Raw genomic sequence first — 15368 nt, forward strand, 5'->3', positions numbered from 1 at the left:
GCTCCAACAATCAGGCCAAAGGGCCTTTTTCAAACTGCCCCCTACACACTCTCCCTACCCACTACACCCCCACGTTTCTGCACGGATGCCGACTCGCTGAACACATGCAGCGCCAAATTATGTCCGGTGTCAGCCATGGAGGAAGCAACATACAAATGAAAGTTCCACGCATGTGCCTGCACGAACACTGTTAAACTAACACAAATATTTAATGATTGTCATGCAGATGTTCATAACTTTAGATGTACATGTCATTGATCAAGGCCTGCCTTGCATTTGTTCAGACAGTTCGTGTTAACTTGAGTGTTTAATATTTAAAGGGACTGTCACAAAAACAAAAGAATTCATTCAAGTGAGAGTGAAACATGAAAAACTCTCCAATAAAAAAAGAAATGCAGCCAAAGAAGCGTGGGAGTAAGTTTCTTTTGTATTTTCTACTTTACATTTTCTTTTTTTCTTTGTCTATCTGTTTCCGCCTGAGATCGAGTGAAGTTTCTGTCCCAAAGTTGTATTTATACCCTACACCCTGATGAAGTGAACTTCATTCAGCTATGAGTGTGACTCCGACACGGAGTGCACTCCGTGACGGAGGGGGCGTGTTTAGGGGGCGGTTTGAAAAAGGCCCAAAGACTCACACAACCTGCAGACTTATTTTCACTCAGGTTTTTGTTTAACTGGACTGGATTTCTCAAGGTTCAAGTAAGAAAAGTTCCCGAAATATCATTTAAATGATGATTAAAATGTCTACAAAAAAAATAGTTTTTCATACCTGTGGAAAAAACATCTATGAGGGAGGATCTTCTACCTGGAGGTGTTCCACATTCAGCTGAGGAAGCACATGAGGACCAGGAGGAACAGGAGGAGACAGCTGCTGCTAATGGGCCGATAACTCCTGGTCCAGAGGGGAGAGAGGTCCATCATCTTCTTCATCCTCTGAGTCATACATGGACCCAGAATCCTCGCTGATCCAGGATAAAGAGTCATCCTCACTGTCTTCAGCCTCATCTTCACTCTCTTCATCTTCACTCTCTTCATCTTCAGTCTCATCATCAGAGGACAGTGGGGCAATAAAGCCCTAAGGAATACCTACCTGTGCCTGTCCCTGGTCTTCCTCCTCCTCATCATCATCCTAAATCTGGATCACCTCAGGGAGGCCTTCCCCAGCAGGACGTTCAACTACGAGACCAATGCCACCTGATGGGAGCCAAAAATACAGCGGTTTAAATACCTCAATGAAAATTATTTAGGCTTTAAAAACAACACCAGACAATGAGAAGGCTGTAACTATAACTGTAATACAAACAACAATGAGCTAGCATCAGAAAATGAGTGGTTTTAACAGTGATATCACTGACTTTGTAGTTCTGTCTGTACCATTGAGGGCAGAGAATAACCATATGATGCATTCATGGAGAACCTGCGGCTACCAACATTATTGTTTTCACTTTTTCTAGGGAAAACTTTTCTTACAAAAAACTGATGGAAAAAATGTTAAATCAAAGCTGGATATGAATAAAGATCCTATGTGACTCAGGCCTGTTTGACTGTGTGGTTTTCAGAGAGACCATATCAAAGCTAGCTAGTTTGATGACAGGTGTTTCAATTCGCTCAGCAGTGATCTACATCGTTCTGTCAATATTGTATCACACTGCTGGTCCAGACTGATTTAAACAACAGCACAAACTAGAAAAGCAATTTCTGAAGAAATTGCGCTGTGAATGCAGAATGGTGAAGCAGCTTCCGCTGAAATGCTAATGCAGAAAGCTGAACATGAATGACTGAAGATATGTCTGAAAATGGAAGAAAGTAGTCATGAAAGGCTTGCACTGAAATGCTAATGCAGAATACTGAACATGAATGTCTGAAGTCATGTCTGAAAATATTTAAATTAAGTCTTGGAAAGCTTGCACTCAACTGCTAATGCAGAATGCTGAATTAGCCCCCCCCTGAACTTTTGGATGAAAGGAAATAGATGGATGAATCAGTTAAATGGATAAATGAATTTAAAGTTCAAATGGCTGCATCTATTCAAAAATACTAAAGCAATGAATTAATTTTTTAAGAACATTTATGGGAATAATGACCTGACTGAGGGAAAATGCAGGTCTCATCTCTTAAACACTGTTAAAATGTAATCCTCTGTGTCCTGTGTGTGAGTTTTTAATCATGTAAGCCTGTAGGCTGAGGCCCATCTGAAGCCAGATGTTGCCATGGAGATCATTGTTTTTTTGCCATCAGAAGGCTGGTGGAGTCTGTTGATTCCCAACACATTTCCACTGAAATCAGGGTGTCAAACGGCCTACAACTGTGGCTAAACCAAAGGGCCGATAAGAAAAATGATCACACCGTAAGAATCCTGAGAAACCCTGAGGAAGCTGTCTGTGCAAGTTTCATGTCTGAAGACGCAAAAATGGCCCATGAGAGTGATAGATAGATGAGGGAAATTTGACTGATCTTTATTCTACTCCGTTCAGGTTCTTTATTTTAATATTGTAATAATTATTACTTTCTCTACTACTTAAGTTCTATTTTTTCTACTTTTTTGATATTAAGTGTTTCTCAGTGTTTTTCTATTCACAGCAATTGTACCTAGAGAGTGCAGCTTAAACAGAAGTCAGGATTTAACATTGGAGTAAATGGGTGCCGGAGCCGACTTTGCCCGACAGTTGGCCATTTTGTGAAAAAGTGCTCCATCCTTTTGCTTGAAAAACCACTTTGTCAGAAACAGGACAACATAACCTACATAATATGCCTATGTGGGGCAAAAATTGTGACCAAGAGAGCAGTTTACCCAGAAGTTTCCCAGGTTTTGCTTCCCCCTCTCCCCACTCTGTCGTTTGAATCGCTCACTCTAAGCTGAAACATTCCGTCCAATACACACCAATGTTAAACGGCTCGAAGAGCTGAAATGCATCATGACCTTTGAAGGGTCATTGTGAAGAAACTATGAATGCTAGGAAACATTTGAAACCCACTGAATGAAGCCAAAAGATAGCTGAATATTTTGAAGTTTGAATGGAGTTTGTAGCTGAATATATGACTGAATGAGAAAGGTCTGAAGCAGGCTGAAAAAATGTCCTGAAGGGAGGAGATTTTGAAAATTCCGCATTCATCTCTATGGGACTGAAATTTCGTATATCGTTGAATATCTCAGAAAGTATTTGTGAAAAGTTTCTGAAGAGTCATAGCCCACCGAACTCCACTGAGACACACGTTTTGAAGTTTGAACGGTGAAAATCGGTTGAAGTTTGTAGGAGCCTTAGCGGTCCAAAAAAGCTGGCGGAAGAAGAAGAAGAAGAAGAAATTTTTTTGACACAGAAAAACATATGCTGTGAATGCATTGCTGCATTCACAGCAATAAAGCATAAACGAGTAAATGACATTGAGAATAAGAGGAAATATAAAAATGGATCTATGTGAAAAGCTTTGAGAATGAAATGTACCATCCCTGTACAAAAACAGCTAGCTAGCCAAAAGCCCATCTTTAGCATTGTTTAAAATATGGCCTGGTCAACATCTGGAGTTCATGCTAAAATAAAAGAAATGTGATTTCCTCACACCAAAATACAAAAATTCATATTAATATCCTAACTTTGAGTAAATTCTATACCTGGCCTAAGAAATTGTTCAGACAACAATCCAAATCAAACATTTCTACTCAGAGAAAATGTGACAGGCATGTTAGCCAAACCTGTGCTCTCCTCACAGGCTAATATCATGTTAAGAAGCCTCCACTTTAAATTTAAAAGCTTTGACTGACACACCTTTTGGGGAGAAAAACACTTTGATTGTTCTGGAAAACTATTTATTTTATATAGATAATCTGATATTTCTTATACCTGGTTGGTTATTCACCAACTCACAGGCCACTCCCACCCCCAGGTGTTTGTTGTCCATCAGAGGTCTGCTGAGGCCGTTTCAGAGCAGCTCAATGTCCACCAGAGAGTTCTTAGAGCAGCTCTTTCTCCTTTTTCTTTCTTTGTTGAAGATATCTATCCATGGCTTTCAGAGAGTGAGCTTTCCACTGCTAGGATTTGCATAAGGTCAAAGTTCAATTGCAAAGGGAACAAAGAATGGTGTGGGGTCTGTTTATAGACTCTGATCTATTTCCATGGCAACTAATGGCGTGTCTGTGCAAGGGTGTGCAACTAGTTTGGTGACCACTGCATTGACCATGTTATTAATTGACAACAACATCAATTGTAATGCTTTATTATTTTTGGCTGAAGGGCAGTTTAAAACCTCTGGTCCAAAAGTGGTCCGTCCCATAAAAGTGTAAGAAAACTGAACTGTGTCTCACAACTTAATCTTCTAACCAAAATGTAAACAGTGATTAACAAATTTATCAGCCCACCACCCAGGGTAAGGTGTTTGTCACCACTGTCCTAAATGAAAAGGATTTAACTGATGACCAAACTATCTGTTTATGTTTCTGTTATAGTTAATCCACAGGTAATGGAAGCTATTTCATCTTAACCACATCTTTGATTCTAAAATGTGTTCATGTTTTTCAAGAGTGTTCAAATGTACTGTTTACCAAAAAAGAAAGGAAAAAAGGGGGAAAAAAACAAACAAAAAAACGAAACACAAAAAACGTAAAGCACATTGTATTATTTTGATTGCCAAATTACAGGTATTTACTTTCATTCCTGATCAGAAAAAAATGTCTTTTAGCGGTTGTTTGTTATTCTTGTTTCATTTCTGACTTTCCAGAAGATTCCAGTGTGACAGCTTGAATTTGGGAATAAAATATGGATTCAGTTTTAAATCTCTGTCTCCTGTTCAAAATGGTGAAGCTCTAAGAAAAGAAAGAGTTTGGATTAAAGCTCTTCATGATGCTGGGTGGTTTTCTGCTTTTTATGACAGCTGGTCTAATCGATCTGATAGCACTGTATATGAGCTACAGACACACAGAAAGAATATGACTGTATGTGCATTCATGTCTTCATATGTGTGTGGTTGTTGTACCAAGGTGTGAATGAAGGACCATCAGATCAAGACCCAGACCAATCCCCAGACCTGAACCCCACTGGAAACCTCTGGAATGTGATCAGGAGGAAGATGGACGCTCACAAGCCGTCAAAGATCAGAACTGAATGAATGAATTATGAAATCAGAGAACATGTGAACTATTTAGTGGTCTCTTACTTATTTCCAGAGCTATATAGGGTTGGATGTTGATTGAGTTTCATGTATGGATTCTCATAAAATCAAAGCTGCAGTTGTGTTTACAAAAAGATGATTCTCACTTTATCAGGGATATTTTTTCTTGTGACATTTTTTCTGTAGTTCTTTTCCTCACTTCCTGTCACTCTCCCCCAACAGTTATTTTAAATAAAGGTCAAACTCAAATAAAAGGACTTTGTTTTCCAACACAAACAGACCCCATGAAACCATTGCAGTTCCCTTTATGTTGTCCTCCTTTCTCAGTCTCTCTCAACAGATGTTTTTCTACTGTAATGCCAAGTAATGTGTATAAATGAAGACATCAATTTGTTCAAATTTCTGCCCAAATTTATTTCAAACTCTTTACACTTTTCACAAACATTCACTGACTTTTAATTACACATATCATTTATAACTGTGAAAATAAAGAGAAACTGAATCTTCCAAAGCAGCTGAGGAGGTTTAACCTCAACTGTGGGTTGTCACAGGATGCTCCAAAGTCAGCTTAAGAGGAATCTAACATCACACTCAGAGCAGCTCAGTAGTGTCTTTCAATTTATGAACAGTTATGTGTTGTCAGACTTAATTAAAAATAAAATACTTTTCAACATTTTAAGCAGCTAAAACTTTTTCTTTAAAGTGAAAAAATGTATGAAAAGCCTGATTTTCTTAACAATTGAATCCTTTCCCACATCCTGAGCTGCTGTAAGTGTTTGGTTTTGCTTTAAAAAAGTGTCTGACCAAATCTACTTGACAAGTAAAACTTTTACTCACTTTAAGCAGCAAGCAGCAGGCAAGTAAGGTTTTCTTTGGTGTGGACAAATGTGTGGTGTCAAACTTTCTTTTGTTAAATCCACATTAAGAGCAAATGAATATTTTTCTTTTGAGTACAAGACCTCTAACAGTCAGATTTTCTTGGTAATTAAATACATCCCCACATTCAGTGCAATTACAGTTTTTGTACCAGATGATTAACCATATGTTTTATCAATCTCTGTTTAGTGATGAATCATATCCCACATTCAGTGCAGCTGAAAGGTTTCTCTTAAGTGTGCACGTACAAGTGTGTTTTCAGATTTTTGGTTAAATCTTTCCCGATTTCTGAGCAGCTGAAGGGTTTCTCTTTTGAATGCACAAGCATGTGTTTTCTAAGATTTCCTTTGTGGTTACATCTTTTCCCACATTCAGAGCAGCTGAAGGGTTTCTCTTTTGAATGAACAAACATATGTCTGTTCAGACTTTGTTTAGTGTTGAAACTTTTCCCACATTCAGAGCAGCTGAAAGGTTTCTCTTTGGTGTGCACAAGCATGTGTGTACTTAGATATGCTTTGTGGTTAAATCCCATCCCACATTCAGAGCAGCTGAAAGGTCTCTTTTTAGAATGAACTAACATATGGCTGTTCAGACTTTGTTTAATGTTGAAACTTTTTCCACATTCAGAGCAGCTGAAGGGTTTCTCTTTTGAATGAACAAGCATATGGATGTTCAGATATTGTTTGATGTTGAATCTTTTCCCACATTCAGAGCAACTGAAAGGTTTCTCTTTTGAATGAACAAGCATGTGTTTACTTAGATTTGTTCTGTTTTTAAATCTTTTCCCACATTCGGAGCAGCTGAAAGGTTTTTCTTCTGAATGAACAAGCATGTGTAAATTGAGACTTTTTTTACATTTAAATCTTTTCCCACATTCAGAGCAGCTGAACGGTTTCTCTTTTGAATGAACAAGCATGTGTCTTCTTAGATGTACTCTATAGTTAAATCTTTTCCCACATTCAGAGCAGCTGAAGGGTTTCTCTTTTGAATGAACAAACATATGTCTGTTCAGACTTTGTTTAGTGTTGAAACTTTTCCCACATTCAGAGCAGCTGAAAGGATTTTCTGTGGTGTGGACTAACATGTGTTTGCTGAAATATCCTCTGTAAGTGAATCTTTTTCCACACTCAGAGCAGATGAAATGTCTCTTCTCCTTCAGAGAAACCACATGATTGGTTTCTCTAGGCTCCTGGCCTACAGTCTCTGTTCTATTGTTTGTGGCGGAGTTTAATCTTCTCACATAGTTTCTGGTCTTCTTCCAGTCATCTTCCTCATCTTCAGTTCCTGATCCAGGATCTGAGGACGTGTCAGTCTGAACCTCATTCTCTGGTTGTAAATTTCTCTCTGGATCTGAGCTCCTTGCTGGTTCTGGTCTTCCACAGTCCTCTCCACCAGCTGCTGTTTCCATATGGTCAGTCAGTCTGTGATGAAGCAGTGAGGACTCAGGTTCCTCTTCATCATTTTCACTCTTCATATGGACTGAAGGAAACAGGACCTTGGTATCAGCCTCCTCCAGTCCTTGAAGCTGCTCTCTCCTCTGACCGATCCACACTTCCTCCTGTTCCTCTTTAATGAGTGGGGACTCATTCTCCTCCTGGTCTGGATAGGGGCTCCTCTCCTGCTGCTCAGGGGGAAGCTCCTCTTTCTTCACCATTAGTAGCTGAACATCTGCGGGACACAGAGAATAAATATTAATGATATTAGATCATCTTCCTGATGGAGAATCTGAAAGAAAAAAACTCAAGGTCTTTATTTTCAGCACAGCAGCTAAACTCTAAGGACAATCTTATTTACTGGACTAAATAATAATTATACTGGACTTGGTCTTCATCCCAGACCAAGAACACTGCTGCTTGGTACATGTTTTATCCTAATAAGCATATTTACATGATAGATGAGTTATCACTTAGGCTGGGCAATTTTATTGATTCTGCGATATAAATGGGTTTTTTTTTCCCCCAGAAAGTATCCATCTGTCAGCCTTGAGTATCGACACATAACTCTCATTCAAATCCTCCCTGTTCCGTCCGGCACTCTGCTCGCTGCCCCCCGCCCCCACTCCGTCTGCTTTGCAGGAAGAGCAATTAGGTCAGCCAGCTGCTTGTGTCACTGTAGAGCACTTCTACTAAGTTACCTGTCTATGTCCTGTCTATACACAGAAGAAGAAAGAGTGAGAAAGTTTCATACAATGGCGGCGAACATTACTCCAGCACCGTCATGTTTAAAAGTAGATGTGTGGGAGCACTTCGGTTTTAAAAAGAAGAAAGAAGGCGTCGATTTAGATAAAAGTTTGGCAGTTTACAAGCTGTGTCACACAAACGTTAAATACTCTGGAAATACAACCAACCTCCGAGCGCATCTCGAGCCGACTGAGGAGCCGAGGAAGCTGCGTCGTGACCCAAAACAAATCATGCTGGACAGCGATGGCAGTTGTTCCCACAAGTTCCCATCTACCTCGCCAAGGTTGCAGAAAATTACAGAGACTATTGCCTACTTTATTTGTCAGGATTTGAGACCTTATTTGGTGGTTGAAAATGCAGGCTTGAGGCGCATGGTGCCCCGCTATCCCATTCCAACCCGGGACACACCTCATCAAGGTTTGTGTCCTCAGGCTGTACGCTTAGACAAAGGCACACGTTAAAACCTTCCTGCCCAACGTGGACAGAGTTGCCATAACATGCGACGGATGGACATCGCGAACAACTGAAGCATATGTCACCATCACGGCTCACTTCATCAGTGAGAATTGGGAGCTTGTTACTTATGTGTTACAAACAAGGGACATGCCCGAGAGCCACACAGGACAGAACCTGGCAGAACATCTGAGAAGGGCTCTCGCTGAGTGGGAAATAACAGATAAAGATTCAGTAATTGTCACAGACATGACAAACATGACAATAGCAGCAGAGGAGGTACATTTCACTCTTCATGTAAAATGCTACGCTCACACCCTCAATCTGCCAGCACAATGTGCACTCAAAATCCCAGCTGTTGCACGCCTGTTGGGACGAGTTAGACGCATTCTGAACTTCTTCAGACGAAGCACCACAGCCAACAACATGCTGAAAGCCAAACAGAGACTGCTACAACTACCACAGCACAAGTTGATGATGGACGTGGTTACCAGAGGCCTATATCACGAAGCAGGATTAATGTCTTAGCGAGATAACTTCAGGGTTAACTCTCGATTACCGATAGCACGAAGCCGGTTCCTTTTCTATCAGAGTAGATCACCATGGTGACCTACTCTGAACGGCTATCCTGCTCTGGAGCAGGATAAGTTGGAGGTTGAATACGATCCTATACAAAAGCCCCTCCCACTGGCCAATCAGCTTCTCTGAAACAATGACCTGCCCTTTTCTCCCAAACCCGGTACACAAGAGGCACACAAGTTGTAAGAAGAGCTTTACTAAGAGAAAGGGTGTTTAAGATCGATCAGATCCACTCGATCAAAGCGACGATTCACTGTAAGAGAGTTATAGGTTCTCACGGCCCGGACTACTCTACCTCTGTGAAATATTAGAGCCGTACATTGCCCGTGCAACCCGCAGGAGCGGTGCACTGACTGTCCCACAGACATTGTGCATCGCCCCGCGATTCTTTGCCACGGGCAGCTACATGTACTCTGTCGGGGATGAGGAGCGGCTGAGCAAGTTTACGGCATCCCGTTTTGGCTGCTGCCCTCACGCAACTTAGGGATTAATTCATAGCGTTCCCAGGATAAATGAGAAGGAGGTGGAGCCAGTTACCTGTGATAGGTAGCTGATTCTGAACAAAAGATGAAGAAATTCTAGCTGATATTTTGTCAATGAAATGTACACACAGCAGAACATATCACCACTTTTTTGGGAACATTTTAGGGGAAGCTGAGCTTCCCAATTGTAGTCTTAGAGCAATCACCACTGCTTGAAACAGACTTATCAGACGTGATGATGTTCTTGTATCTGTTTTTTATCTGCTCCATGTTCTTCTGACTCCAGAAGGATTACATCTGGGAGAATGACGTGATAATTGGAATACACGCAAGTCATTTGCACAGTAGCATTTATTATTTTATGAGATTTAGAAGTGTGATCACTATCATACTGAGCCACTGATGAGTAACTTTGGCATTTACACAATCCGCTTTGCGTTGCCATGCATTTTGCCTGCGGTTGGCCGCTGCTACCATGTCCCCCCTGACCGAGTTACTGCTTCTCTCCTCCTTGTATTGCTGCATTATCAGCCGCTGCTCTTCAGCGGTGAAGTACGGAGCTCTAACTTTGTCACTCATGATTGTGATTGGTCAGCTGCCTCAGAGCCCTCCTCTTTTACGTGCGCGTTCACGGCTCTTGATGAGTCAATCCTGGGTTGAGTTACCGTGTTGATAACTCGAGTCCTGCTATCGATTATCCTGATTGCCATTGTTACGGTTACTCAATCCTGGATAGGTGTAAGTTACCGCGGATAAGTTGACTGCGCTTCGTGATATAGGCCTCAGGTTTGTGAGTTTTTGCTTTTCAATTAGGGCTGGGCGATATGGGCGATACAGGTGGAATAGTGCGCACGACATGTTAGAAAGATTCCTCGAGCAACAACCGGCCATCTGCGCAGCACTGCTCTCTAGTGAGGTGAGGAAGTCAGAGAAGGATCTGTGCACACTGACCAAGTCAGACGTGACTACAGCTGAAGAAGTGGTCAGTGCACTGAAGCCCATGAAGGAGGCCACACTGCACATGTCCAAGGAGAAGACCCCCACACTGTCGGTCATAGCACCCCTTCAGGACACACTGATAAATGGACTGAAACTGGTCGAAGGCGAATCTGCAGTCATTAAAGAGATGAAGGCTGCCATGGCTGAGGATCTTCAGAGGAGGTACATCGACCTAATGCATGTTCAGCAATGGATCCAAGATTCAAAGGTCTTCCCTAACTGACTGACAACGAAAGACAAGACGTTTATGATGGACTGATTGGAGAGGCTGCAAGATTGGGCATGCAGCCATCAGAGGTAAGAAAATTATGATACTGTTAGGTTATGTCATAATAGGTATTTTATCCCCCATCTCCTGCCAAGAGTTAGCATAGACCTGAGTAAAACATTGTTCAAAGTTAAAAGGCAAATACTAAAATGTTGATTGTTTAAAATGAATAAATATCAAATGGTTTAAAAAGCATAAATACTGTGATGTTAACAAGTTTGAAGGTATAGATATTAAATATAGTATTTAAAGATTTATTACACTAAAAGCTCATGAATTAAATTTCATGTTGATCTATTTAATTCAGCTGTCACTCCCTAGTGCTGATGATGAGGGGATGGCATTGGCATCTGGAGAAGAAAGTGTAGGTGAAGGAAGGAGAGAGCTGTCATGGTAAGTATCATAAGTATCACCCACTGTCATCCTGTGAGGCACACTGTTTTATCTGAACCTTTGTGTTGGAATTATGGAAAGTTTATTTATTTGGAGGTCAGCATCATCCACTCAAGAATCCAAGGCCATCGTGTCCTTCTTGGTGAACGATACGGTGGTGCAGCGCGACCCAAGGCACATATGCTAGAGGACGAGGCCAGGGAGCAGATGACCCGCTACAAGGAGGCAGATCTCTTGGAAGTGAAAGAAGATCCACTGGTCTGGTGGAAGGAACACCAGTATGAGTATCCAATCTTGTCACATCTTGCCAAAAGATATCACCGCCGGAGATATCATCACTGCTCAAAGAAGTGCTCTTCTCCCAGAGCACGTCGATCAGATTCTATTCCTGAACAACAATCTGAGGAGAATGTAGGTCACTTGGGCTGTAGTTGGAAAGACTTTCTGGTTAGTGTTTACTTGTAGGTCAGGGCCTACAAGCCCTACGCTGCTCGACTAAGATGGTTATATTTGAAGTTAAATGTGTTCAAATGGTGCTCTTTGTTACTTGAGTTATTGGCTGTTTTAGAGAAGCCAAGGTACTATGTTTACTGACTGGGTGGCTAGAGGGATACCCTCAAATGTTAAGTGTAAAGCTAAAAATGCTGTCAAAGAAACTGTTCAGAACTGTTGCTGCACTTTTCAACTCTATTGTGCATTTTAGTGCTGTTGCTCTTTATTTACTTTTCAAAGGCTTGTAAGCCACAGTTTGCACTGTTTCAATTAAAAGAAACAAATTTTCTCACAATGTCTTCGATTCATTTTGTCCAGCATTTGCAAGCTGTAGACTCTGTCTCTACCTAGTCAGAGCCATGTATTGTATATTTGATGCATTCATTTTTCAGTTCAGTTAAATCAATCCAAGTCAATGGAACAGCCACAAGATGTCACCAAAATCACACTTTTCCCCCGAAATGTTGCAGAAAATGATGTAAGTTTATCAAATCGTATCGAATTGTATTGAATCGTATCGAATCATATCGTTGGGCAAATATCGTGATATATATCGTATCGTGAATTGAATAGCGTGTAACGTATCGTATTGGAAAATAAGTGTATCGCTACAGCCCTAATTATCACAAGTACAGTTATATGTTAAAGCAATTGGTTACAAGTAGGGATGTGTGATTACACTTTTTTCAGACCAATACCATTTTTTAAGCTATTTTATGTTTATCATTCTTATTCTTATTATTTCTAACCTGATGGACACTCACAAAAATAGAAGAGGGCCCAAAGTCAAGTGAAACCAGGTTAGCATTGTTACAATAAAAACTGAAAAGCAATGAGACAATGGGCTCAAAGGCCCATCTAAGTTTAGAAAAAGCTCTCAGCCATATTTTTTTTTGCCTTTTTCAAGACTTATGTAGACATCTGCTGTTTGTATAAATCAGGATCAGATTCAACCTCCAACTTATCCTGCTCCAGAGCGGGATAGCCGTTCGGAGTAGGTCACCATGGTGATCTACTCTGATAAAAAAGGAACCGGCTTCGTGCTATCAGTTATCGAGACTTAACCCTGAAGTTATCTCGCTAAGACACTAATCCTGCTTCGTGATATAGGCCTCAGGTGATTGTTTCTGGTCTGCTCCTCTCTCTGTGTTTTGATGATATTAAATTCAGTCATCTCTGTCAACTCCACATATGGCAGAAAAGCTGTTGTATGCACTGAAGTATCCCCTTTGCAGACAACTTTGCTGCATTTCCAAACAGACCTACACTTTTCAGAACAGATGGTCAGCACCCAAACTTGGAAGGGTCTCAGCAGCTGAAACACAGCAGCCAGCACAGACTACAGCTCAAGAATGTGGAGCAACTTAAAGATAGCATCCACCTGTCCTTCACTGAAACCTGAACCCACTGCTTTGCGCTGTTAGTGAGCAAAATCATAAAGAAAGCCTTTGCCCTGCGCATTCTGTAAAGACAGGGGACAGGTGTTGAATTTTTGAGTGAATCCAAAAACAGCCAGGAGAAGTAACTGGATAAGAGCAGAGGGGACAAGCTGGCAGGACGTTAGGATACTGCTGTACAATAATAAGACCTAAAAACCTTAGGGGTCTGTGTAACACGTTCACATCTACACAAGCAGCGAAAAAGTTTAGTTTCAGTTCATCTTCATGAGTTTAGTAATGTTTGCACGTTAGAAATGTTGTTTATGTCAGAGAACACGAAAGCTAACTAGCGCTAGCATCGGTAGCTTCTTTTACTGATGTCAAGTGAGCCGCTAGCTGTGTTTGTTTGTCTATTTATCTATTTATTTATTTAGCGCTAGCTGTGTTTAGCAGACATGGTTGTATTCATACAAACACAGGTTTAATGTTATAGGATACCGTATGCATTGCTGGTTCAGAGAAGTAGTTATTTGTGTAGATAAGACTATACATTTCATACTGTCTGTAAAGTGTTTGTTACGTTTTGAGACTGAGCAAGTTTATGTTGTTTAGTCATTTGAAGCTGTTTCGTGTGTATGCACAGTTGTATCACATCAGTCTACATCGCAGCATTACGCTGATTCTCGTTCAAGACTGTCTTTCTGTTGTGTTTGCAGTAGTGAATGCTGTAAATTAAGACACATTTCACATGGGACCCACATTGTCATAATCCAGTGTTCGTATCATATTAATTGGCTCTATTCCCTGAAATATTATCACACACATGTTCAGAAACCAACCTGCTCTGTGCAGCTTTATCTCAGGGATTAAAATCACATCCAGTATTTCTCTTTGTCGCTGGAGCTCCTCTTCGTATCCAGATACTGTTCTTCTTTCTCCCAGGTCTCTGATGACCGCAGCGAGCAGCCGCCGCTCGAAGAAATCTTTAAGATCCTGAAATCTGAACATCTCCTCACATGCAAGAGTCAAAAAGGAAGACACTAAACGCTGATTTCTAGTGATGTTACAAAATGTGCCGAGGCTTCGAAGCGTGTATCGAGTAATGAAGGGGGCGTTCCCGTGAAGCGCGTATCGAGCATAGGCTTGCTTCATTAGGAGGAGGAGCCCAAAATGATGACGTCCGAAGCCTCTTTGCCCAACTGTACCACGTGACTGTTTCGGAAAGTGATTCAGAGCTTACCGCGAGGTTCGACAGCAGCATAAGCCCATCAGGCTCCATTCAAAACGTAGGCTTTTGATAGAGTTGATCAGTCACTGATAGTGTTGATACTAAAGTTGGGAAAGCATTTTTAGTTTGAAAATAGTTTGAAACAGTTGAAGAACCGTTAGTTCAAAATGAAAATGAGTAAAATCTCCCCTGTACTGTATATTATTATATTGCCCATATAAACATATTCAGTGCTCCCTAGTTACACACTTTCACTGTGCTCTGCCTGTTTGAGCTCATGCAATTTTCCATAAGCAACAGAAAAGCACTATTACACAACCTGCCATATCATTGATACTACCATTTATGGGAAATTTACACAAAGAATATAAAAAAATGCTGTTTTATATGAATATGTGTTCATTTATGTAGAGAATTTATTTGGTTGAACATTTTTTTTTCATTTTTGTAATTAACAGTCATTCCCAAGAGCAAAAACAGGCACAGAAGTTCAATGAATCACACATTATGTGGTTAAGCTATAACTGCCTGTGATCATGTGCCTGACCAGCAGGTGGTTTCGTGAGCAAGTGAATCTTCGCGAGATGAACCCTTTCTCGAACCACTTGGCTCAAGTGGTTCGATGCTTCATGAGGCTTCATCTCACCATCACTACTAAACGCTGATGACTTCCTCTGAGCTGATTTTCTGAGTTTCTAACGGGGAGTGGCTCCGACACGTTCTAAAAAGGTGAGCTTCTTCTGTGGACTTTAGTGGTAGTTGTTATCCACCATTGTTGTATTACCGCCACCTAGTGGATGATCACAGTTGTGCTCCAACAATCAGACCAAAGACTCGCACAACCTGCAGACTTATTTTCACCCAGCTTTGTGTTTAACTGGACTGGATTTCTCAAGGTACAAGTAAGAAAAGTTCCATAAATATTATTTTAATGAT

At 40.9% G+C, this 15368-nt stretch overlaps 1 protein-coding gene across 1 annotated transcript; it reads right to left on the reverse strand.

The window, feature by feature from the left end:
• Positions 1 to 6075: 6075 nt before the first annotated feature.
• On the reverse strand, positions 6076 to 14306 carry LOC141789114 (uncharacterized). The gene is made up of 2 exons (XM_074668429.1): positions 14044 to 14306; positions 6076 to 7647 (listed from the first exon to the last, which is right to left on the reverse strand). Exons 1-2 carry the CDS (start codon positions 14210 to 14212, stop codon positions 6212 to 6214), a joined length of 1605 nt encoding a protein of 534 aa, XP_074524530.1. The 5' UTR covers positions 14213 to 14306; the 3' UTR covers positions 6076 to 6211.
• Between the last annotated feature and the right edge of the window lie 1062 nt (positions 14307 to 15368).

The sequence above is a fragment of the Halichoeres trimaculatus genome, unplaced genomic scaffold (assembly GCF_033239565.1).
Source record: "Halichoeres trimaculatus isolate MK-OKI-2021-1 unplaced genomic scaffold, fHalTri1.1 fHalTri1_scaffold_1, whole genome shotgun sequence".
NCBI classification, from domain to species: domain Eukaryota; kingdom Metazoa; phylum Chordata; class Actinopteri; order Labriformes; family Labridae; genus Halichoeres; species Halichoeres trimaculatus.